This window comes from Phycomyces blakesleeanus (assembly GCF_001638985.1).
Source record: "Phycomyces blakesleeanus NRRL 1555(-) unplaced genomic scaffold PHYBLscaffold_23, whole genome shotgun sequence".
Taxonomy (NCBI): domain Eukaryota; kingdom Fungi; phylum Mucoromycota; class Mucoromycetes; order Mucorales; family Phycomycetaceae; genus Phycomyces; species Phycomyces blakesleeanus.
The window spans coordinates 122985-148771 of NW_017265156.1; the positions used below are offsets into that span (position 1 = coordinate 122985).

Genomic DNA, 25787 nt, shown 5'->3' on the forward strand with positions numbered 1-25787 from the left:
AAAAGATTATCAACACAGCAGAATGTCTAAAGTTTACTAGATTTCTATATAATTAACATTTGTTTGTTGAAAAAGTGCAAATCATTCGAAGACTCTAACTGAGATCTTTTAAGAGCTTAGTTTTCTGGACAGACAGCCTTTTGTGACTGTAAGAGCATCTTCAGCAGTCCACTTTATCTCTACTTTTACATTAAATTTAAAGATTTAGCTAAAGTTTGTCCTTTCAGCAGTTTGATTAAATTCACTTTAAATATAAAAGACAGTCCCTTTTCTTTGTCTTCCTATTAAATTTAATAGGAAGATAAAATTAATTGATGAAAACGCTCTCAAAATTTATTTAAAGAAAAAGATAAATTGAACTGCTAGAAAAATTGACCTTTTCTTTAGCTAAAGTAGCAGTGTTTAACTTTAGATAAATTAAAAGTTCTCTCACTGCTGAAGTTGCTCTAATGAACAGTTATTTTCTTTTTTGGCTTCAGTTATTAATTTTATCATTGTGCTTGTGAAGCACAGACCTCATTCTGATATCCCCAAATTGTTAGATCTCGAATCTTATCTTCTCTTTTCAGGGCTACAAGATTTCCCTTTGTTTAACCAAGCTTACAAATTTTCAGTCTCGTTCATCTACATCTATATCTTATCATTTTTTCTATCAATAATTACTAGTATAAATATCTCAATTAATAAACATCATCTAAAGTCTACTCTATTTTTTTGTTGTAAAACTTCTTGGAAGATTCTGCTCTGCTCTTTGGCACTGATTGCACTGAGATTGAGAATCTGAAACTATACTTTGAATTCCTAGCTGCAGTCTGGACAAACACTCTTTATAACCAAACATCGTAATTCACACTTTAAAATTATCAAAAGTTTTAAAAGAATGAGAATGATTAAACACTAACTATTGAGTGATAATCTTAGAGATATTAATTTAAACTATTTTCATTAATTTATTTATAATTATGCTAATAGAGAAATATCATTACACTAGAGAAGTTAAAAACCAAACTTTTACAAAAATTTAATAATATTTATAGCATTAATACAATCACTCTATGTAATGTTTTAAATAATATTGAAAGGATAGCACTTAAAAAAAGGTAGCTTAAATAGAAGAGAAAAGAAACAACAAAAAGACTTTTCACAAAAAAAAGAATTCATATTAAGTCTTTATTTAGAGCCGATTTTATACAACTCAAATTATATTTAAATTGGGAAGACAAATTTTTATAGTTACAAGAAAAGACGTTTAGACCTATGTGTGCAAAAACAATATGTGTGAAAGTTATGTCATGTATTCAACATGAAACTGCTTATTAGTAATAATAGTTAAAGACTTCAAACTTCAAATAAAAATTGATGTTGCATGCTGCTGTGCAAAGTTGATACAAGTTCATTATCTACTTTCTGCCATTCTCGTCCAATAACAACTTTCATATCTTAAGCATTCTTAATACCGACCCTCTTGTCACCCATATATCTCTTAAGATATTGCCAGGGATTCTCAATAGAATTTCAATCTGGGCTTTGAGCAGGTCAGTAGTCAAAAATTCAAATATCATGGTTATTTTTTTACAGCACTAAATACAATTTAATATAACAACTTGTATTACCTTCTTGAAACACGAAGTGTCTCTTCTGTTCTTGTTAAAGATCTTGGGTTCAAAGGGAAAAGTTTTGAGTCAAAGTGATTATGCTTTCATCTCAATTTACATTACCATCTAAGAACTCCAAAGGGCCAAAACTACTAGCCAAGAAACAGTTGCAGATCATCATGCTACCTTTCTCCTACTAATTTTGTCAATGATATTTTTCTTGAATCTTTCACCAACTCTGATTGCCCTAGTTTCTTTAGTATTACTCTATTTTAAATATTCAGCCATCTGATTATACTAGATATTCTCACGGGTTTTCTATCCAATTGATATACAGCCTCATTCCAGCCTTCTTTTCTGTTGTTTTTGGCCAAGACTAATCTATATACTGCAATTTATGATCCGAAACTCAAATGCGTCAGACAATTGATTAATGTCTTTCTATAGACAAATATATTTATATTCTTTAAGGAGACTCTTTGTCTAAAAAAATGAGATAAAGGGGTCCTTTCAAGCTATTTGGACAAGATAATCTTCCATTTTTTGTCAATATTTCTATGCTGCTTAAATCTTTTACTTGGCTCTGATAATTCTGTATTATCAACTCTCCCAATGGTATATGTCTAACGGCTGACAGGTTCATATCAACCACCAATAAAATCTGAGTTATCCATAATTTGCTAAATACATATACGTGAGACATCTGCATTTCTAAAGACTACTATTCTCATATGATCTACGAATGTTTTCTAATAAATTTGTGTTTTATTACATTTAATTTATAATATTGAGAGAAAACAATGCTTTTATTTTTATTTTTTCACGATTTTCTAGTTTTTTTTTGCAGAGATTGAAACATTTTTAACTATAAGTTTAAATCTATCTAACTAAATATTGCATTCAATCAAAAACTGATACATCAGATACTGTTAAAACAAGATCAAGAGAGCAATATATATATAATATTATTTGTTCTTTCAGTAGAAGAGATTAAATAATGTCAAACAAAAATTATAAAAGTAGTATTACAAATAAGAACTCAAAGAAGCTATGTAAAACATATTTATATTTGCTCTTTTCTTTAGTAGTAGCAACAAAATCTATTTTTTAAAGTATTTGTATAGCAATTTGTAAAGAAGCTAAATAATATGAATGCTGATCTTTATTATCTAGTTATGAATAAGTTCAAAAATTGCTTTAGGTTGTCTCTTTATAAATAGTTGCAATAATGAAACAAGTACACTCACAATCAAAAACGTTTCGACCCCCACAAAAAATGCCTAAAAAAATTAAAAAAATAAAAATAAAAGCACTGTTTTCTCCCAATATTATTAATTGAATCCAACATGCAAGACTCAAATTCATCAGAAAACACCCACGGATCATATGAAAAGGCTGATCCCTATAAATACGGATGCATCATGTACATGCATTTAGCAAATTACGGGGCGACCCAGATTTAATTAGTGGTTGGCATGAGTCTGTCAACTGTCAAGTACATCATTAAGAGAGTGGACGAGACAGGACCGCCCAAGCCAAGAAAAGGGTCCAGACGACCTAGAAAGATGGACGAGAGGACAGAAAGGCACCTTGTTCAAATAGTTTGTAAGGACCCCTTTGCCTCATTTTCTAGGCTAAGGGCTTTCTTAAAGAACATGAAGTTATTTGTCTGCAGAAAGACAATAATCAGTTGTCAGAAGTGTTTGGGCTTTGGATCATATATCGCAGCTCACAAGCCAGCTTTAACCAAAAGCCACAAGAAAAGAAGGCTGGAATGGACCCGTGAGCATGTGAATTGGACAGATGACCAGTGGAGAGGTGTAGTGTGATCAGATGAATTACAGTTCACAGTTGATAGTAATGATGGAGTAGCTAGGGTAATTAGGAAAGTCGATGAAAGGTTTAAGGAAGAAAATATCAATGATGGAACCAAGTGGGGGAAGGGTAGTGTGATGAATTGTAGCTGTTTTTGGGCCAGTGGTTTTGGCCCTTTAGTGTTCCTAGATGGTAACGTAAACCAAGACCAATATGTAAACACTTTGCCTCAGAACTTCCTCCCTTGGTTCCAAAATCTTTCACGGGAACAGAACATGAGCTTTGTGTTCCAAGAGGACAATGCCAGCTGTCATACTGGGTCGTACTCGAGGTGGCGGAAAGATAGCCATGAGATCCGAGGTTTTGACTACTGGCCCGCTCAAAGCCCGGATCTCAACCTCATTGAGCATCTCTGGTGGGCTCTTGAGAGGCGTATGAGTGACGAGAGGGTCAGTATTAACAATGTTGAAGATCTGAAGGTTGTAATGCAATGAGAGTGGCAAAGGATAGGTCTTGAACTTTTATTAACTTTGGCCAGAAGCATGCAGCATCGATGCAAGGCTGTAATTGAGGCCAAAGGAGGTCATACAAAATATTGATCTTTTATTTTTTTTTATATTTCAATAACAAACATATATATAATCTTTTATTTGAAGTTCGAATGCTTTAGCTTTTATTACTGAGGAGCAGTTGCATGTTGAATACATGTCATGATTTCTCTCATGCATTTTTTGGGCTCAGAGGTCGAAATGTTTTTGATTGTGACTTTATGAGCTCGAGTTTCTTTTTTTTTTTTACTACTCTTTCTTGAATCCTGTTAAAGAATGATTTTCAAAGCTAAAACAAAAACTTTGTTGAGAATTTTTTGAATGACAAAGAGATCGTGTTCAAGAGAATGAAGACTAATAGATGTGAAATAACAAGACAGAATTATACAAAAACCGAGTTAAATATTTAATTTTGCTTTATACAAAGTGTTTAGCTATAAAAATAAATATTTAATATACTCTTATCTTTAAATATAAATATTTTGATAGTTGAAATATGGCTAATTAATTTTTACTAACAGGCAAAATTTTGCAAAAAAAAACTTATTTGAGTTCAAAAATTCTTGATTAGTTATTCACTTGTTTTATTTTATTTCTTTAAAGTAAGAATTGTAGCATTTGTTTCTACAAGATACAAAGGTTTCAGCTATACTATACAGGCACACACAATACTATTAAATAAAAGTAAATAAAATTTACAAATATATAGCTATTATTCAAAAAGCAATAACTTTATACATAATATAGCTAGAAGCTGTAAATTTTATACAATCAAAGATTGAGATTTTTATTTAACAAAAGTAAAATAAAGAAAAGGTAGATTGCTAGTAATCGTTGGGATCTTCATATATATTAATTAAGGTTTGACATCTTTTCTGCATGTTTTCAACCAAGTATCTCACAAACTCTTAATTCAATGCAACCTACTTCTCTTGTAAAGCTGCCTTTAAATTAGCCAGGAAGGTGATAGAGACTTTTGTTTTGTTGGTTTCCCTTTCAAGAGTACTTTATATATTCTTAATTGGATTTTAATTCAGACTTTAGAAAGGCTAGAAGTCAAATCTACTAATATGATGAGTTCTCTTCCACTATTAAGCATATGTCTCTGTGTGACAGCTTGCTCCATTTTCAAGAAGGATGGAAAATCTTTTATGATATTTTGGGATAGTTGTGAGCTAAAGATGAAAGTCTGGTATCAAAATATCAATGTATTTATTCTAATTCACGGTTTTTCTTTTGATAATATTTAACAGCCCATATTATCCACTCAAAAAACAGCTCCAAGCCATTACACTACCATTACCCCACTTAAATGCAGCAATAAAATATTTTTCTGCATATCTTTCTCCGACTTTTTGAAAGAAGCACTTTGATTCATCAAGGTTTTTCAAGCAGAAACAAGACTCGGCAGACCATATCATACTTGCCTATTATTTATTGGGCCAATTCACTTATAATTTGACTCAACGAAATCTGACCCTCTTTTATTGTTCTGTTAGTTGCAATTTGTGTGAATCAATGCAATATTTGATGTCAAAATTCTTGATGTAGTCAATTACAATATTTCTTTAAATATTAATAGATATTGATATTAGTGTCTTTCTTACTTGATTATATAAGATAAATGAATTTTGTATAATTCTTTTCAAGTGTCTTTTAGATTTCTCATCAACTTTTCTGAGTGCACCAGTTGTTTTACAAGACAGTAGATTGCCATAGATTTGTATAAACTTTTTGATTTTTTGTACACTTTGCAATTTCATCTCTATGATTATTATAATCTCATAGAGCATAAGACTTGTCTTTAGAAGATCGGAAATCCCCCAATATTTTTCTTCTTTCTATAGACGATAAGGGCCATGAGTTCTCTCAAAAAATCTTAACAATGAGAATTGTAGATCGTACCTACTACAATTCTGGCTGACTCGGTTCTATCCTCAGATGTGGTTATAGGCTCTCAGAGCCGCGCTTTTATTTTACGTAATAATATAAATGTAATAAAATATCAGTTCCTCCTTTCCCTTCATATCTTTCCAAACCGCGCAACGTGGAGATGAATTTGATCAATATCACAGATGAGCAATTAAGAGCACTTTTCGAGTGACACATTTGAGAGATACTATTTCAAACCAAACAGTCAACACCAATGAGGAGCTACTAACACTGAGACCATCTTTTTACCAATACGGACAACAAAACCGCATTTGAGGATGGAACAAAGTCAACCAGAATTGTAGTAGGTACGACCTATAATGCGTCTGTTGACAAAGTGACATCTGAAGATGTGGCGAGTTTCCGCAGTTGGTATTAAAAGTTCTTACCATTTTAAACAATTTTACAATAATCTCCTTCCCCAAAACATAAGTTAGAAAAAAGATCATATTCACTTAGCTTCGGAAAGCTATAAAGGGAAAGGGAAGATTGATATTTTATTACATTTATATCATTACGGAAAATAAAAGTGTGGCTCAGAGAGCCTATAACCACATCTGAGGATGAAACCAAATCAACTGACACATTTGTATTATGAAATAAGTATAAAAATATTTTTGGGCTTTATCCAGCATAATTATTATTACTATATAAGCTATTGCTTTCTGAATAATAAACTTATGTATTTAAGAAAATTGTAGCATTTAATGTTATTTGCAGTAGTCTCTTTCTAGAAACAGGACAAAGTTTTCATGATTCTCATTAATTTCATTTTCGCAAAACGTTTTTGACTTGAATCTGTAATAAAAAAGAATTTATACTAATTAAATTATGATAATACTTGGCTCCAAACTTTTTTCTATCGTATATAGGGATACTGCTAACAAAGCATGCTTTGATATTCCCTCTACTTTCATCAGAAAATATATAGTACGCACTAATTAGATTCAAGGCACTTGGTCCCTACCTTGGTCCTGAAGTTATCAAGAAACCACTACAGCTATATAAGATAGTCAGATTATGTTTTAGCTAAAATTTGCACAATCAAAAATTGTGCTTGGTATAACATAGTAAAACATTGGGACAGATAGTGAGATACTGTTATTAAAACAGTTAAGTAGCTATTACTATTAAGAAGAATAAAGATATTTATAAATATATAAATAAAAAATAAATATAATTTAGACTATATGACTTGAAAGGTTTAATAATGTAAATATTCTGTATTAATCTGAAAGTGTATTTGATTTAAAAGGTCTGACATGGTGTGTGTTCTTTTGGTTCCGCTCAGACCACAAATATCCTGCAAAGAAGTATGACGCTCTTTGCAGGATTTCCTTCAATCCCCTTGCACAAGGCATACCCTTGTACATTGTATTTCATCATTGGTACTGCTTTAATAGAGCTTTATAACAAAGTAGTATAGATTGTTCACATATAAAAGTCTTCAGACGAAGCAATAATAAAACAGAATCCTTCTCTATCTTTATTTTATTGATCAAATCCTTTATTTTACTTTTGTTTATACATTTATTTCATCGTCACTGACTTATAACAACTCTTCGCGATAGTTATAAGCATACTTCTTGTTATATTTGACCTTTTCTATACACATTTTATTACATCTCCTTACTGTTGGATAGACCCGAGCATTATCACAGTAATTCATCTCTATATCTATATATATTTGCCTTCTGAACTCGTTGGCAACCCTATTCTCATTTATTATTTTTCTGACAACGTTGCACCACACCAACTCAACACTTGTCACTAACAACTGACTTCATTTTGCTGAAAAGAATAAATAATATTTTTTGGCTTTCAGTATCGGCTATGATCCAAAAATTAAAGGCTTGAGCTATAAGATCAATGTATTTATTCTGGTTTATGCTTTTTTTTAAAAGAAAAATATCTTTCATAATTCAAATACTTCATGTCAAAATTATAATATAATAATTATATTAATTAGACTTCATTTTATTATAGTAATGATATATCTTTCTTCGTATTTTCTTCTAACTTTTGAAAAAACGCAATGTAATTTAATGTTGCTCTTCAATCAGAAATGAGACTTAAAAGATCATATCACATTATTGTATTAGCTATTAGACTAATTTATCTGTAATCTGATTTAATTAAACCTGGCCTTCTTGTGCTATTCTATCAAGTACAGCATATTTGCAGCGATACAAGATTTAAAGTCAATGGATTTGAGCTAGTCAATTACACTTTCTCTACAAATGCTAGTTAATATTTATGCTAATGCCATTCTGAGTTAATTATACAAGGTAAATATATTTTCTTGCATAATTATTCTTCAGGTGCCTTTCAGTTTTCTTATCAATTTTTATGCGTGTGCCAGTTGATTTATGAGGTAACAGACTGCCATAAATTTTTATACATCTTTTTATTATTTGTATATAATAATTTTATCTAAAAGATTGCTTTAATCTCATAAAGTGTAATATCTGTCTTATGAAGATAGAAAACCTTTTAATATTTTTCTTTTCTCTGTGGACTATAAGATCATTGAGTGCTTTTAAAACTTTTTGTTGGGTATTTTATTTTATTTTTGCATATGAAGTAGTCAATTAAATATTCGTTTATATAGATAAAACGTTTTATTGGAGGCTAGTAATAAAATATAGAGATTCTAAAAAAAATAATGTTGGTTGAACATCCATCATCAGCTATAGGAGGTGACAAGACAAATCTGAGATATTATAGCATTTTTTTAATAAAAAAAGGGTTTTGATTTTAAAGGGAAAAATTTTGTAGAATACTCCAGAATAAATTTATAAATGATAGCTATTTTTGCTTTCTTTTACATTGTACACTACAATCACATTAATGAATACTTTACAATTTTAATATATCAGAAACTAGGATAAGAAATATATTTCACGATATGTCATTAAAGCTTTTATATAACAGAATAGATATATGCAAATGGTCCAAGTCTAAAGCCTGTTGGTTTCAAAGAGTAAGAGAGTAGGATGTCTTAGCTAATACCTAATTCATCAAAGTCAAATTATTTTGAAAAGATGAATTGTAATGCATTCTATCCTACTACTTAAAGCTATATAAGCTATTTAATCGACTAATTTTGATCTATGGTTAATTATATAAATCTGCTTTTGCTATTTGAATTAAAATAAATATACACTTTTCTCAAAACATGTTATTGTCTCAACGATAAATTTAATAATTCTCGGTATAAAATTCTCTATTTAAGTGATGCACTATTAGACTTGTTAAAACTATACAAGATAAAGGGAATCTATAAATGATATATTGTTGGCAGATACTTTGTATAAAACAATATATTTTTTCTCTCACTTTTATGTTTCGATTTTTAATTGGGGTTCCAGAAGTTTGTAGTTATAGCTTCATATATATTTATATTTGTTTTTATTTTGTAAAAGCAACCAAGCAAACTAATTTTACTTTGGGATTTCATTATATCTATGTAATTATGAACTGTATAGAAAACTAAGTAATAAAGTTAGCCAGAAAGAAATGTAAAGTACAATAAAGAAGAAATATTACATATATGAGCAATGGGAATAATATTTTGTAAGCCATATTAATATTACACAGTGTAAAGGAATATACAGACTTTTCGCATCGAAATAGCCATTTGGGACATAAATTTGGACACAGCCGCAAAAACAAATCATCACATATACACTATCAAAATAGCCATGGATGCAAATTAAAAGTATTTATGAAAATATTTTGCTTCATATTTACGCATCTGCTGTGAAATGAGATACTGTGTCTCACCCAGCCTTCACAGTCCCGCTTGGTAATTGAGTGGCTTCCGTCCTTGATTCTTCCCATCAGTGTTTTCTGGCTATCTAGAGGGTGCTTTTTAACAAAAAAAAATAATTTTGAAAAGCACTTCTCTACAGAGTTGAGGAAGAGGGAATAGGGAGGGAGAAATCTAAGCGTGTGCTTGTTTATTTGCTCTAGCCACTCTCTCAGGCTAGAGTTGTAATGAATTCTTGCATTGTCTACAACAAGATGATAAGGTCCAGCATTGGCTCTATCCAATTTTTCAACCAATTGTTGAACAAAGTTTTTGAATATTTGGCCTATAAATTATTCAATAAATGATAAAGATTCTTATATATATGTATAAATGTCATCTAGGAAAGCAATACTTATGCTAAACATTCTTACCGGTTGTTCCACCTTCTACCACCTACGCATGGCATGCTTCAACTCCTTCAGCTGACAATGCAAAGAGGATTGTCACATTTTTGGCTCTTTTCGACTTGTCATCACAAGAGCAGGTTGTCCTGCCTTTGTCCTGGCACGGCCTTTTATAAGATTGAAGTTGAATCCAGCCTCATCGATGAAAATACAGTTTTGATAGTATAAGATCCCTTCCGGCTGTAGGCTCAAGATGAAGTCGTGCCTTTTTGCAAGAGTTATCTCGTTATTCCTCTTCTCCTCAATCGGCGTCGCTCTCTTGAGAGTGATTCTCACAAAATGACGGAGATACTTGCACAGGGTTGAGACACTGACGTTCTTCACATCATCAAAGTGACTGATCACTTCTAGGCGTAGCTCTTCAAGCGTGATGGTGCTGTTCTCGGCAATTACATCCAGAATAAAACACTTGTGATGCTCTTCAATAATAGATCTTAGGTCACCACCTAGAGGCTTGTACTTCACGCTCCTTGTTTCCTCAAGTCTTTTGATTATTCCGTTCACAGTTGATCATAGAATGTTAAGTTCTCGAGAAATTTCTAGTGGAGATTTCATCAGGTTTGTGCTCTTGTCTACTATCAATTGGCATATATGGGCTGATTGAGTCACCGAACTATGCTTGGTCCCCTTTCTGCTTTTTGGAAGCTGCACTGAAGATGTTTTTGTATCAGATATTGTTAGTTTGATGAGAGATATGTGTAAATTTGGTTTTGAATGTAAGAAAGAGAATAAATGAAGGTTGATATAAATATTTATTCTTATTTTTGTATGCTCTTTATTTATATTAGAAGGATATATGCTATTTGCTTTAAGTTACGTAAGAGAGGCAGATAATGCCATATATTGCATATATTTTTGTTTGATTTCCTTGCTTATTGAAAATAAAATAAAAAATCATGCATCTCTTACGGCTATCAATATTTCAATTGTTTTTACCCGTTATTATTACTATTATTAAATCTTTAAAATATGACTATTGCCCAGCGTTACCTTAATTTGCATCCATAGCTATTTCGATAGTGTATGTGGCGATTTGTTTTTGCGGCTGTGTCCAAATTTATGTCCCAAATGGCTATTTCGATGCCAAAATTCTGTATATAAAAAGACTTTGAGGGTTTATTTTATTTCTTGATTTGTATAAAAGCTTAATATATATATACTGTCTACTTATCTAGCTAGCTAGCTTCCTATCCAACTAATAATAGTAGAGATCAGGATAATAAAGAACAATATTTTACTAACTTAAGACATAGCAACATATGTATCATCATTAATGCTTTTATTTTCGTGGCGTAAAGCATTAATAATCTCGCATGAATACATAATAATCTCAATAGTTAGTTATATTTATAATTACAGTAGCTGATACAGAGAAATATAAAGGCCAAGCATTATTTTTTAAATGCGTACCAGCAATATAGCACACATATCTGTATGTTATCTTCTTTGTACTCATCACTTATTAAATGATATGCTATGCTATGCTATACTATGCTATACTATGCTATGCTAAGCTTTTGAGAAGAAAACACTTGACATTTGAAATAAGACATTATTGATCTATATTGATCGCAACATTTACACATACCATTAGCTCTTATATTATCAAAAGTATATCTACTTCACAATACATTTAATTTATTTCAATTTAGTTAAGCCAGTTTAATTATTAGATATATAGGTATATAACCCACAAGCTTATCAATGCAATTTGACTTTGCTGAAAATGGTATTTTTTTAAAAAAAAATTACAGCTTATTTCTTTATTATTTATGATCGTTTACTATTAGCAAAGACAAGCAATGCTCTGACAATTCTTTAGCTATATCACTTGTGTAGACTAAGAGTACTAATATATAGGTTTACTCTTAATTAGATACAGATTTCATCTGTTACACATTAATTTTGCCTTATTCCTAACCTACTTACTCACCGACTGTATTTTTCTCTTTATTATTTGACCATCTAGTAAGACTAGTGTATACACCGGCTGTTTTTTTTTAAAAAAAAAATTAACAGATATTAAAGCCAAGGCTGAACAAAGTTTAAACGAAATATATATAACTACCTATTGAAGTAGGTTGCTTTTGGAAGCAATTTTGTCATACGAACCAAGCCATCAAGAGGTAGAAACGCAAAGATAGAGAGACTGTTATATTATATACGTGTGTATTTTAGGAATAGACTGTAAGCCATAATTATAATTTATTAAATGTTAGATATATCAAAGGCTTTATGTGTGTATTTATTTATTGCCGAGATCATACCCATTTTTACATTCATTACTCCCAAACTCAATTTGGATACAGGCTGGATTATCTAAATTTTCACTTTTATAAGGTATTAATAAATTCAATGTATTTCTTATGCCACAATGTGACCATGGGAATAAAGTACATATGCATGTCTCCATGTCTCTATATATCTCTGTTTGTTTACTATACAACCTAATTTGCATGCTTTACCTTTTTTCATACTTCCTATATTACTGACAAGAAATACCAATGCTAAATAAACATGTTTTGCATCTTTCCAAAAATTGAAAAAGTCTTATTTTACGTATTACTTTTATTATAAAAACAAAAACAGTAACAAAACGCTGTCTACTGTACCATCTACACTTTTTTTTAAAAGAAAAAACAACGTTTAATATTTGTGGATACGGGCATTGAATGAAAATTAGATAAAGTAGTACTTTACATCAGAGTTTAATGCATAACAGTCCATACACATTATGTTTTACTATTGAAACAACTAGGAATAAAGGAGGCTTTTTTTAAAAACTACAAATACATTTAATATATATATATCAGAGTCGTGATATCTTCTTTCAATCATTCAATCATTAGCGTTCTGTTATCAATTTACAGAACAAAAGAAAGAGAGAAATGATGATTGAGGGTAGTTGTAAGGACCAGCTTTTTGTTACTGTTGATTTTGTTTTGTTTGCAGTAGCTTAATATTATTAGGCAAATCTCAAAAGATAAACTTGAGGTCTAATGCTTTACGAAATCAAAACAATTAAATATGGTTTATCACTGAACCTTCGGGCTCTCCTCCAGGAATAGGTCTAGTTTTATTTCCAAAAATAAAATATATATAAAAAAAAGGGTGGGAGTGAAAATATGTAATAATTACGTACAGTTTACAAGAACCAAAATAGGTCAATAGAACATTGAATAAGAGCCTACGTTATATCACAAAATAAACAAAATAAACAAGAAAGATAGAAAACAAGAAACACAAAAGACCGCATGTGTTTTCTTTAAAAGTTCAAACTCTGAGAATTTTGTAAAACTTTCATGCAGTTTTTTATTTCTTATCACTTTAGTACAGACACATACACATGCACATGACTACTGATATACTGCAAAGTACTTGCACAGCATGTGGCACAATGTATATCAAAACTACTTCATAAGGCTAGTAGCTCAAAAGGACTTGTGGGTAAGAATACATATGTTCTTATGTATCTATCAGACTCTAGACTATTTCTTTAAAATAAATCAAAATAAAGAATGAAAGATGTGATAGAGTTGTACACACTTGTCAAACTGCAATCTTTGTGTAACAGAAATAGTATAGATATCTATATTACAGATAGAGATACATATAAAAACAAGAAGCTTGATCAATTCTTTATCAGTTCAATTAGATTGAAGTATTGTAATAGGCTGTAGAGAAAACAGAAATCCTATGTTCTTCAGTCTATAAATATTAATCGTAAAGATATAGAAGTACATTATAATTTATAACAGATATTTTATAGGTACAATATGTACAATTTAATTTGAACCATGAACATATTTTATAGAAACATTGATTCATGTAGTCCAGGCTATGTGGTAAACCCGCTATTGTTTTCATCATCATTTTACATTAGCAACAGTAGTAATAGTAGTAGTAGTAGTAGTAGTAGTAGTGGCTGTGGTGGTGTACGAGTAACAGTTATAGCTCTCAATTAGCTCAAAGTACACCACAGCTGATACATGAGACTGAGGTATTCATGTAATTCTGATATTTCTCTCGACTACCCTCCCCTCTCTGTCTATTTGACAGTACATAACCAAACCCTCTGTGGTTCCCGATAGCCAATATACCTTTTAAGCCAATCGCTCCAATGATACACCAATATACATACACACACACATACATACATACACATACATATATATATATGTGTATATACATATGAAGACAATATGTTTGTATTTACAAGAGAAATATCTAGAAAATCAAAATCAGGATATTCACAAATAGACTTCAATATATATATATATGTATATGTATATAACGATAATGATAATGATAATGATAATAAAACGAAATGAAAAATTAAAATCTACAATATATTCAATCCATTCTTATTCATCTTGAGCTTCCAATTTTTGCTGTGCCTCTGCGTTGGCAACTACTTCAGCAAGGTTTGATTGGTTTCCTCCTGCTGCTGCGTCTTCCTCAGTCAAACGTTGACCTACAAAATTAAGAGCAAGTAATTCAATATACTATCATTGTGTTGCATTTATATCGCAAGCCTTATCCCCACATATATTCACACAAACTCACACTCACTCACTCACTCACTCACTCACTCACTCGCTCGCTCCTTTACTTACTTACTCTCACTCCCATATACACATACACACAACCATCCACACAGCCATCCACATCCGTATCCACGCCGATATCAGTGCCAATATCCATACCAGCGTACATACACTAGTACACTCACATCCGTATATATATACACTAGACCACAATAGACACTACTACTAATATTACTCACGAAGAATTTCTAATACTGCACGCTGAGTCCTTCGGTCCAATTTCTCCAACTTCTTTTCGACATCACGTTTGAGATCCCAGTTAGCTTTTTTGGGAGCCAGATTGAAAAGATCCTGGTAATGGACATGTTAATAAAGAAAAAAGAACAATTGACCCTTGTTTCATCATTTTTGTCGTTGTTGTTGTTGTTTTACCTAAGCAAAATAATACTAATACTAATTATTCTTTGAGGCTAAGCTACACAACACAACACAGCACAGCACAACACTAAACTAAACTAAACAAGTCAAGACAAAAGTAATAAAAGAATGAAAGTAAAAGGTAGAAATAAAAATAGAAAATTACATACAACTTCTTCCTTTTCCTTTACAGCTGCTTTGGCAAGTACTTCCTTGGTGATTTCTTTTGTTTCAGTCTCGACTGTTTCTCCAATGTCATCTGGTGTAGCAATCTTGACGTGCTGTTTCAATTTCTCATCGGCAGGTGTGTAACTTCTGAATGAAAGCTTCCTAATGGTGCGGATTGAGTTTTGATGTTTTGAATTATTATTTTATTTAGAGAGAGAGAAAAATAAAAGAGAGAACATTAATAATAAGAAATAATGATGATAATAAAAAAAGATAAACTAATTTAATTAAACAATCTTTTGCTGTTTGGTAAAATGTCGCGTAAGATGTAATCACTTTACTTTTCGGAATCTTCGGTGGTTCTGTTGTTTACAGAGGATCCCAGCTTCCTTTTTCTAAGGGCTTCGAGTCTTTCCTTTCTTTTGATGGCCTCTTCTTCCATTAGATACAAATAAACAATTTATTGAAAGATATATATATATATATGTGTGTGTGTATGTATGTATGTATGTATGTATGTATATTTATGTCTGTGTGTATATGTATATATGCGTATGTGTAAGTGTGTATGTGTGTAGGGCTAGACAAAAACGTCTCTCTAATTCGGCTATCAAGTGTTTCTGGGTTTAAATATGTGACTTGCTTTAAGTTTCTTTCAAATAAATTATTTTGACTGTGTGTAGCGTGCTGTGTATATTGAATTGTATTGAATAGAGTTAGGTTGGGTTGTGTTGCCTGAAGGGTAAAGAAAAAAAGGAGCTATAGAGACTTATTGGTATTCTTGTGAATTAGGTTACATTTTTCTTGAAACCAAAACTAGAATAGATTTGTACACCAAAAAAAAAAAGAAAGAAAGAACAAAAGAAAAGATAGAAACTAAGCTGTTTGAGTTGATTTTTATGTTGAATTGTTGATATTGACACTTGCTTTTTGGTTTGGTTTGGTTTATTTTGTTCTAGTTGTTATTTGAATAGTTTCCTTTGAAACCATATACACAATTAATTAATACTGTTGCACTGCACTCTATTTGTATTTACAAATAAGAAATTATCAGTAAAATTTAATTCCATTAGTTTCACACACTACACACACAAACCAGTATAGGTACATATATTGTATATGTGTATGCGTGTGTATATTAAATGCTTTCATATATTTGGATAGTTTAAAGGAGTAGGTCATTTCTTGTTTTCTTATGTGCATTTCACGTTGTCGTCATTCTTGCGATTATTTTTATAATCAATAAAAAAAAGGGAGAATTGTACGGTCATTTTTTACATACGAAATTGATGCCATATATTTGTCACACACACGCACACACATATACATATACATATACATATACATATACATATACATATACATATATTAAATTCATACATTGTATTCGTATTTGTATTTTTATTTGTGGTTGTGAAGGTTTATGTTGGTTTTGAATTTTATAAACATTTATGGTACGAGGAGTTACATTTGTTTTTCTCTTTGATCAGAAAGAAGAAGAAGAAGAAGAAATTAAGAAGAAGAAAAATTAAAAGAGGAAAGTAAGAGAATGTAATAATTGTCTAAGGAGAGCTATTAAAAGGGATAGAGTAAGAGGAAGGAAGATAGTAAACAAGCGAGATAGTGAAAGATGTACTGAGGATAATAGACAGACGAATAAAGAGAGGATGAGGAGAAGAGGAGAAGAGGAGAAGAGAGAAAATAGGGAATTGAAATAAAATAAATAAATATATATATATATATATATATAATAAAAAGGAAACAGCAGACGCAATAGCAGTAGAAGCAGAAATGAGAATGAGAATAAGAGTTATTATGTATCTATCGTTATTACACCTCATATCTCTTTCTGATAAACACAGGAATCAGGGCAACCACACCTACTGCCACGAGGCATGCAACATTGATGGGTGTGAAAAGCTTGAGCTCATCGGAAGACGAAAGTCGGTCGAGAGCTGCGCCGGCCTGGACGTGAATAAATGACGGACCAGCAACGCCTGTTGTTGTTTTTGTTGTTTGTTGTTGAGAAAAATATAAATAAAAATTTATATAGATTGATATAAGCTTTAAATATTTGTCTCACAGCTGCAAATAAAGAATTAGGGCTTTTTGTAACCTACCAATAAAAGTTCCCCAGAAGAATGCGCTGATGGGAACATTAAGGTGTGGTGCGCCAAGATTGACGGTCCAATTGGGTGGTAAAGGTGCCACGCGCAGGACAATCATGTAGTTGAGCATATGCTGCTTATGTTGCACAAGCTTCAATCGTCATACAGAACGTCAATGCATGTGGATGAGGGAAAAATGAGATAGTGATAAAGAAAAGCAAGGAAAGCAAGATAATTTCAAAAGAAAACAAAAATTATTATTTATATATATATATATATATTATATATGCAACTCTAACTGTGTGTGTGTTTTTTTTGTAAAAAAATAAAAAATAAAATAAAAATTATTATTATTATTACCTGTTCATTCCATTTTGAAATTCTGTCTCCAATCAAACGCATAACCGCTACTGAGCCTAGACTACCGGAGATGATGAATGCCACACAGGACCCAATTGCAGAACACTAGGTCAAAAATAATAATAATAATAATCATAATAATGAAAAAAAAATTAATAAGAGTTATGAAAGGAAAACAAGTTCAATTGCTAATGGCATTGATGTACATACCAAAGAAACTGTGAATAAAGCTGTCCAAAAGTTAAACAGAGCTCCACCTAGGATAGATAGCCACATTGAGCCTGGAACTGAAAAACTTTGGAGACTAATATATAAAAAGAAAAATTACACAAATACAGACACACACAGAAAAGAGAGAGAGAGAGAGAGATTAGCCGACACAGAAAAAAAAAGAGACTGTGAGAGTTTAGGTAAAAACTTGTATAATATATTTGTACTTACTAGACATATGTTATAAAAAAGGTTACATACACATTTCCAAAGTGTTGGTTAATGTACACAGACAGAATGGCATTTAGCCGGCGAAGGTCTTCCAGATTTTTTGGAAATTTGAGTGCATCCTTGTCTTCTCTAATGTCAAGTTGTATGTGAGTGTGTGCGTAAAGTATGGGGATTTCGTTTAATGTAGTGAACAATGGAGGTTGCCGATTGCTTTTATTATCATTCCTTTTGGTTTGTTGCTGATGGTGTAATTCATGGCTTTTTTTTTAAAGAATGAAAAAAAAAAGATATACAAGGAACTCACGGTTCTACTGCTGGTAAGTTGAGTCTAAGAAGAGCCAGCTCAAGACAACTAAAGACAACCAACAAGAGAACCAAGGCAGCTAGTGACCATTTGTAAGAATTGCTTCTCCACAGCCATATGTGGTGCCGCTCTTCAATAATTGACTTTGTCTGCAGCTCGCCGGTTTCTTCATCAGGCTGGATTGTTTTGTATGTTGTTGTAACGTCTACCGCCTGCGGTGAAGAAAGGAGAGGGGTTTTGGCATTGCTTAGCATCTTCATGAGGAGAAAATATATATTACTACTATAGTAGAGGTTGAGAGCCAGAGAGATAAAGGGAGAAGGAGAGAGAGAGAGAGAGAGAGGAAGGAGAGAGAGAGAGAGAGAGGAAGGAGAGAAGAAGAAAACGACAGATATATATATAAACGGAAGAAACGGCCAAGTGACTTTAATATACAATACACACAAATATAGTAAATGTATTATATATAGTATACATATATATTTCATCCGTAAAGTCGGAACTGGAAAAACAAAAAGTATGAAAATGAAATAACTCTTTCCTTTTATTGACAGCCAAATTGTTCTCCTCCTTGGTTTACCCGTTAAAAATAATAATAATAGTAGTAGTAGTAGCCGCAATCGTAGTATATTATAATATAATACAATATAATTAAATAGTTATCATGGAAGAAGATAATTTAGCACCTTTGATTCCTTTTGAGGAGAAGAACTTCTTTTGCATAGAATATCCTGGTTACATTAAGAATGTCGATCGTGCCCTGGAAACTATGGGAGGAGAGAAAAATATTTCAAAAGTAAGATCTAAATCCCAGCACGGACAAGAACCATAAGAATATAAATATATTTATATATAATGATCGGATCTGGTTCATTGTATTCGATCAATCTCATGACAACAAATGTACATATATGCATGCATGCACGATTAGGCATTGAGCAAAGCTGAACCGCTTCAATTGAAATTTAGACCCAAAGATCCGTTTTCTCATCCAATCAACGGTGACATTGTCCAATCTTCAAAATTACTACTCAAAGTAACACGTCGAGTTAAAAAAGGAAGACCACTTTCTGAAGCAACACTAGAAACACGGATATTGGGTCAAATAAACAAAACATGTCGATTTGGAGGTGCGTCAATATACACACTCATAAATAAATATGTTTGTGTGGCCTGGATTGTATTGAATTGGAATGAGTTGGATTATGTATACATATATTCCAACAATAAATACTTACAACCAAGTTGATATATATGTATATATATGTGTGTGTGTGTGTGGATCGGTGTAGGTCTTGCTGATTTCCAATACTTGGTACCAAAGACTACGCCGTCTGTACAATTGAAAGATGCGATTATAAGTGGTGGCAGTAAGTTGATATTGACAATGATGTGTCTTATATTATTACTATTATTCATTTGTTTGATTTTGGTTTGTTCTTTTGCTGTCTCTATTGTTCTATAACTACCACACGACACTGCACTGAAAAACAGTCGACAGAATTATGAATCACAGATTTGCAGAAGATAAAATTGATCTGAATAACCTTCAGAATATCCCTCCACCGCTGTTCAGTGTATCAGAAACCCCATGCAGTTATGGGTATGTATGATTTGCAATCCGATCTATTTGGTTTATTCGATGAGTATTCTTCAGTTGAGTTCCATTATAACCTAATTATCTATCCATCTTTCTATATAAGATATCGACAGTGTGGAACTGTTGTGAAAGTTCGTGTTCGACAGCCAGATGGTTCAGTAAGTCCAATAAATAAATAAATAAACACACAAGCATACATATGTAGTCTTGTTTAATTAACCGAGTTACTTGTGAAATTTACTTCTTTCATTATCCTTATTGCTCTTATCAACATATATGTTAATGTAGTTCAAGATCAAACTTATCAACAGAAACCGAAGAAAAGGTTTTGATATTATATATATCAATTTCGCTGGTGATGATATCCTTTTGATTTTATTTCACTAATTTCTTTACTTGTGTGAATATATACTTGGAATTCATTTATATATAGTATTTATCATTTAATAAATATTCCTTGACAATTATTTCTGCTATTACTTAGTCCAGATAAACCAAAAAAAGATATTACGAATGGTGAGGAGAAGTACAAGGCCACAGCCATTGAGTTAAGAAAGGTAAGGAAGAAAAGAAAAACACAAAAAAATGAAAGATAATCAAATAAACGAATGGTATATGTTAGCTATTCAATGAACGTTACATCTGGTCTCGTACTGCTTTAAAAGCCTTTTTAGCACCTGAACACCATGAATATATCCCACTGTAATCAATCAACCAATTAATTAATATCGTATAAATATATATAGAATGTGAGATTATTAGTTTTAACATATATGATTATAATTATCCTTATATTTTTCCATCGCGATATTAGTGTATTGCCTTCAATTGCCTATACATTTAGAGATGGTCCGTGGCGTTTTTGTTGGATCTTGTATGGAATCGATCCAAGAAAAGATTCAAAATATGCAAAGTAAGTTGGTCTCTATGATATATATATAACACATTTGATCTAATAAATATATATAAAAGATATCAGCAGGTTGATACTCGTAAACCTGTTTCACCAGGAACCACCGTACAACCCGAAAGAAATACTCGACTTACTAGAGGAAATAACCCTTTCGCTGTTTCTGTAAATACTGTTAATTCAACCTCGTAAGCTAACACACCTACAATTAAATAAATAAAACTTACAAACTTTCTTTACATACAGTGCATCTGCAAAATCTCAGGTATTCTCAGCTGAAGCTACAGAACCTTCAACAAGATCCGCGTTGTATCAATTGTGTGATATTGGTAATGAAGACATCAAGAGCATTATCAATAATCCAGCTTATATCAAAGAAGTTCCTACGGTGAGTCCATAAAAGAAAAAGAAAAAGAAAAAGATATCCTCATAATTAGGTTTTGCGCACGTATAAGTATGTAATTGGTGTTCTTACATTATTAATTGTATTAGAAACGATCTGGATACTATTATGACTGTGTGGCACATTTTCTTCGAGACGCTGTACGTAGGAAAATTGAGGATGTGAAAGATAGAAATGACCAGGAAAGCTATGAGAGCCTAGTAAAAAGCCTACCCGAGAAGGTTGAGAAAGAAAAAGAAGCTTTACTTTTAGGACATTCAACTGAAGAAATCGCAAATGATTTGGGTACAATGGTAAGGCTTTCTCTCTTTATACAGGTATCTTGTTTTGTTTGCGAGTAATAATCTTTATATGTATGTATGTACATATATTTTTTGTGATTTTTCTTTTCTTTTACAAAAAAAAAAAGTCCAATAGCTTTATCGACAGAATCGAAAGAGGAGGTATGTTTGTTTGTTAATGTATATGTATATATATATTTACTAATTTTTTATTATGTTCAATTGTGGGAAAATATAGATATTTATGCAGACGATTCTGATTATGAGGATATTGAGGATATTGAAGATATTGAAGAAATTGAAGAAGATGAGGATATTGAGGATAATGGAAATGAAGATGACGACGATGAAGATGACGATGATGATATCGTACGTAGTATCAATAAGTTGGATAAGGGCAAGAGAGTCCGTCTAGAAGATTTGGAACTTGATGAACTATTGAAATAATCTGCTTTTTTGCTTTACTTTCATTAAAGAAAAGATGAAATAAAGAAATATTGGGTCTGAGATTGGCAAAGAGAAAAAAGTAGATCAATTACAACAAATGATTTTGAACAAGATGTTCTCTAATATACGTTTGACCAACCCAACAATCAATGTAGATGGATAAAACAGACATCTCTATTAATTCCTACTAATATTCGCTATCATGATAATTTATGCCAAGATTTCTTTCTTTTAATTTTATTTTATTTTATTTTTTTCTGCTTTCAATGCATTTAACTAGGATTCATTGACTGCGATTTCTCAGTGCTACATAAATTATACATTAATATTGTACTTTTCATTTTATACGTTTTCCTTTTTTTTATTTATTTATTTATTTTCTTTTCTACCAGACTTGGTGTTTTTTTGGGCTTAGCTTTTACTATTTCAAGTGAATGAAAGAGAGAAATAAAGAAGAGAATTCTGATGTCATTTAAAATGAGAATACATGGTATAATTTTGCTCTTGTACGTTTTATCTAAAATAACTCGTTTATTGTTATTCCTATGTGATACAGTTGCTCTACCTCTAGTCTGTAAAGTATTTGCTAAATAAACCAAATAATAATAATAATAGTAAAATCAAGGATAATAGTCAAGTTTATTCAACCAAAATAATGAAAAAAGAAATATGTATATTTTCTTACAGATGTTTTACATTTCCTTCTCTATTACTATTATTTCGAATTATTATTTTATTATAGAAATTTTGGACTTGGAGCTTCAAGTAAGAGAGACATGAAACCAAGAAAAAAATCTCCCTTCCGAAACATTTGCATAACAAGTAGGAAAATAAGTCCAATATATGCTGTATTATTCATACATATGTTAGGTTTCGAGCTAATTTCTTTTTTACAAGGAATTGATTTTGAAGGATCGTCTCTGAATTTCTCCTGATTTTCAACAAGGTCATAAAAACCTTGTAACAATGATTGGCATAGGCACGATTCAGCTGTATATAATAATATGTCTAAAATACTATATATAAAAGAGAGAGCAAGGGATAATTACGAGTTATATTGACTACACGTACACACATTCAATTCCTATGCTTTTTCACTGATATGAACAAAAAACAACAAGCTCTTCTTCTTGTGGCAAAATCTGATTTAAGCTTTACTAGACCGCGGTATTAAGATATAGTATTTTTTTTAAAAATAAAATAAAATAAAATAAATAATATTATCAAACCAATTGGTTGAAACAAAGCCAAATTTAAAATCTCAAAATAACTGTTTCTAGATTACCAACTATGCAAATTTTCTGTGTGAAAAAAAAAGCAAGAAGTTTGACAGCTATTTTGATTCTGATTGTCCCTTTAGAAAATTAGATGTAGTTAAAAATCGGTCTTCATTTATTTTTATTTTATCACTATGGATACCACTACTTCTAATACTATCACTATGACTATACCATTTATTGATGTCTATAATAAGACAAGTACACGTCATTGCTCATCAAAGGTAACACCACCCGAAACTGTTAATCGCAATGATCGACAAATGCGTGTGATATCTGTTATCCTGAGTCCCTGTGACATACAATTGACACCAAAAAGAGTAATAAACGTATATAGATATATAATTTTTATAGACTAGTACAAAAGAAAGAAAAAAAGATGGATAAATATATAAGTATATATTTCTTGGCACACAATATAAGCCAATCTTGCGCAAGTTGGTTTTCTATTGTGAATACTTCTTTATGTATAAAGTAACTAATGAATAGAGCATTAAAGCATTATCTTTGCTTTCAGATGACCTTCTTACTCTACACGTGAAATAACAGATTAGAATTAAAGTTAGTCATGTTCAAAATTACTTGGTGATAGATTATTACTACCATTACTGCTAATGTTCTTGGTTTTACTCTTATTTGTATTTTAATTAAGCTATATATTCAATTCCAGGATTAAAAATAAATTATAGTCCGGCTTACCTTTATTTTTTTTATAGAGGTAATCATAATACTAATACTTGGAGTAATAGTAATAAGAGGGGATTAGCACTTGGGTGGAGATATAATAAAAAGAAGAAGAAATATTGGCGCTAATTTTGACAACAGGGTATTCGGAAAAGAAAATTCATCGAGTGCACATGAACCTCTCTGGTAGTACCAAACAGTCAGAAGGTCAAGTATATATATGTACATACATAAAGAGGCAAAGTATAGCTGAGTAGCTGAGTAGACCGGGAGATGTGGCAGAAGGAACCCATATACAATAATGAAAGGTTTAAAGCCACACAATCATCTTTCTCTTTCTCTCCCAATAAGAACATACAGAAAGAAACAGTATAATATAAAACAAGAAAGTTACACCACAAGATAAGATAATACAAAGGTGTTGACAAAATAGATACAGATATAGATAAATGAATACTACAGTGGAGTGGAGACACATCCCTAGACATTTATCTTGCTTTCTGCAGTGGTAGTGGTAGTGGTAATTGAATCTTGAATCTTTAAGAAAAATATGTTTGAATGACTATAATTATACTCAATATGACATATGATGGACAGCAAATATTTGGCGAAAGAAAGAAAAAAATAGAAAATAGAAAATGATAAGGCAAAACGGACTGAAAATCAGTAGCGTGGGAGATTCTGTTACCAATCGCTTGTCTTGATGGTATACCTGCCAAAATCGATCATTTTCACCTGTAATATTTGGCAAGTATACGATATCTATCTTTTTTTTTCTCTAAGAAAAAAAAACTATTATGGCTGGGTATCACCATAAGCGAAGGTGGTCCACATGTACAAAATAGGGAATGTGTTGAGGTAGAAGAATAAAGGTAACCGTCACAGCAAATTATAAGCAACTGGGGTGCAGTAGGCTAGCCCTTTCAGGTGTGACCGAACTGTCTGTACGTTCGGTCCAGACTACACTAACAAACTCTGACCTTTGTCGATACTCTTGAACTATGTGTCTTCTCTAGAAAAATAGACTGACCTCTGTTGTTTTCTCGTGACTACTTGTTTGATAAATACGAATGTTCTATCTGAGCCTAATAGTCTGGACTTTCTTGCAGAAAATCGCTTTCCCTGGTATACTGAAAAAGCCACGCTTCCCCATCATCGCACCACAAAGACAGTACCACCATATCTCTCAGAGAGTGTACCGTTCTGGGTCTATTTTGGTGAAGTGACATTAATTCTACCAATGGTGCTAATTTGGAATATCGTACATATAGTCCACATTTTGAGGTTTCTGTTACATACATAATGCAAAAGAAGGTCGACATAAAGACACGGGTGGGATTCTTCATGCAATATATCATAATCAACCCATGTTATTCAGATTTTCCGTGTCACGGTAGGGAAAAAAAAAGGCTGATACAGTGGGAAAGTCTTTAATATAGATTACTAGTCTCTGGTGGGACGGAAATGCGTGGTGAAGCTTAAATGAGAAGTTTACCCAGCGAGCTTCAGGTGCAGAGACATAGTGGGAATCGAGAAGTTCTTGGACTTTATCGATATGCTCTTGTTGGACGGCTGTGGATCTAGCCTGCAATCTTGAAAATTGCACGGCTACCTTCCTTTTATGCATACTTGTAGAGGATCTTTACATAGGCAAAAGACCTCAATGTTAATATCTGAACTGTACTTTACGCATAGATAGTAGCTGTGTGATACTACTTATAGATTGACTTTT

The 25787-nt window shown here is 31.7% G+C and overlaps 8 protein-coding genes across 8 annotated transcripts; 2 read left to right on the forward strand and 6 right to left on the reverse strand.

The window, feature by feature from the left end:
- Positions 1-1433: 1433 nt before the first annotated feature.
- Positions 1434-2304, reverse strand: PHYBLDRAFT_66959 (hypothetical protein; the record flags this gene model as incomplete). The annotated part of the gene is made up of 4 exons (XM_018441715.1): positions 1434-1580; positions 1614-1655; positions 1782-1862; positions 2173-2304. 4 exons carry the CDS (start codon positions 2302-2304, stop codon positions 1434-1436), a joined length of 402 nt encoding a protein of 133 aa, XP_018286889.1.
- A 2687-nt stretch (positions 2305-4991) lies between these two features.
- Positions 4992-5751, reverse strand: PHYBLDRAFT_66961 (hypothetical protein; the record flags this gene model as incomplete). The annotated part of the gene is made up of 3 exons (XM_018441716.1): positions 4992-5147; positions 5251-5385; positions 5566-5751. 3 exons carry the CDS (start codon positions 5749-5751, stop codon positions 4992-4994), a joined length of 477 nt encoding a protein of 158 aa, XP_018286890.1.
- Positions 5752-9355: 3604 nt separating this feature from the next.
- On the reverse strand, positions 9356-11409 carry PHYBLDRAFT_66962 (Homeodomain-like DNA binding domain-containing transcription factor; the record flags this gene model as incomplete). Its single annotated transcript, XM_018441717.1, has 5 exons — positions 9356-9382; positions 9677-9987; positions 10171-10592; positions 11099-11199; positions 11347-11409. The coding sequence occupies 5 exons, from the start codon at positions 11407-11409 to the stop codon at positions 9356-9358; spliced, it is 924 nt and encodes a 307-aa protein (XP_018286891.1).
- Positions 11410-14472: 3063 nt separating this feature from the next.
- PHYBLDRAFT_149859 (hypothetical protein) lies at positions 14473-15682 on the reverse strand (the record flags this gene model as incomplete). Its single annotated transcript, XM_018432357.1, has 5 exons — positions 14473-14582; positions 14725-14827; positions 14911-15006; positions 15264-15402; positions 15582-15682. 5 exons carry the CDS (start codon positions 15680-15682, stop codon positions 14473-14475), a joined length of 549 nt encoding a protein of 182 aa, XP_018286892.1.
- A 1388-nt stretch (positions 15683-17070) lies between these two features.
- On the reverse strand, positions 17071-18274 carry PHYBLDRAFT_116791 (hypothetical protein; the record flags this gene model as incomplete). Its single annotated transcript, XM_018428541.1, has 5 exons — positions 17071-17237; positions 17361-17499; positions 17709-17813; positions 17919-18012; positions 18150-18274. Coding segments are annotated over 5 exons (630 nt in total), but the record flags the coding sequence as incomplete, so codon positions are not given.
- An 843-nt stretch (positions 18275-19117) lies between these two features.
- On the forward strand, positions 19118-20759 carry PHYBLDRAFT_172707 (hypothetical protein; the record flags this gene model as incomplete). Its single annotated transcript, XM_018436858.1, has 8 exons — positions 19118-19249; positions 19385-19583; positions 19746-19823; positions 19948-20056; positions 20157-20211; positions 20342-20408; positions 20543-20610; positions 20676-20759. The coding sequence occupies 8 exons, from the start codon at positions 19118-19120 to the stop codon at positions 20757-20759; spliced, it is 792 nt and encodes a 263-aa protein (XP_018286894.1).
- A 67-nt stretch (positions 20760-20826) lies between these two features.
- PHYBLDRAFT_172708 (hypothetical protein) lies at positions 20827-22094 on the forward strand (the record flags this gene model as incomplete). The annotated part of the gene is made up of 6 exons (XM_018436859.1): positions 20827-20966; positions 21026-21151; positions 21210-21351; positions 21456-21659; positions 21776-21809; positions 21886-22094. 6 exons carry the CDS (start codon positions 20827-20829, stop codon positions 22092-22094), a joined length of 855 nt encoding a protein of 284 aa, XP_018286895.1.
- Positions 22095-25140: 3046 nt separating this feature from the next.
- Positions 25141-25682, reverse strand: PHYBLDRAFT_149862 (hypothetical protein; the record flags this gene model as incomplete). Its single annotated transcript, XM_018432358.1, has 2 exons — positions 25141-25343; positions 25421-25682. 2 exons carry the CDS (start codon positions 25680-25682, stop codon positions 25141-25143), a joined length of 465 nt encoding a protein of 154 aa, XP_018286896.1.
- Positions 25683-25787: the final 105 nt, after the last annotated feature.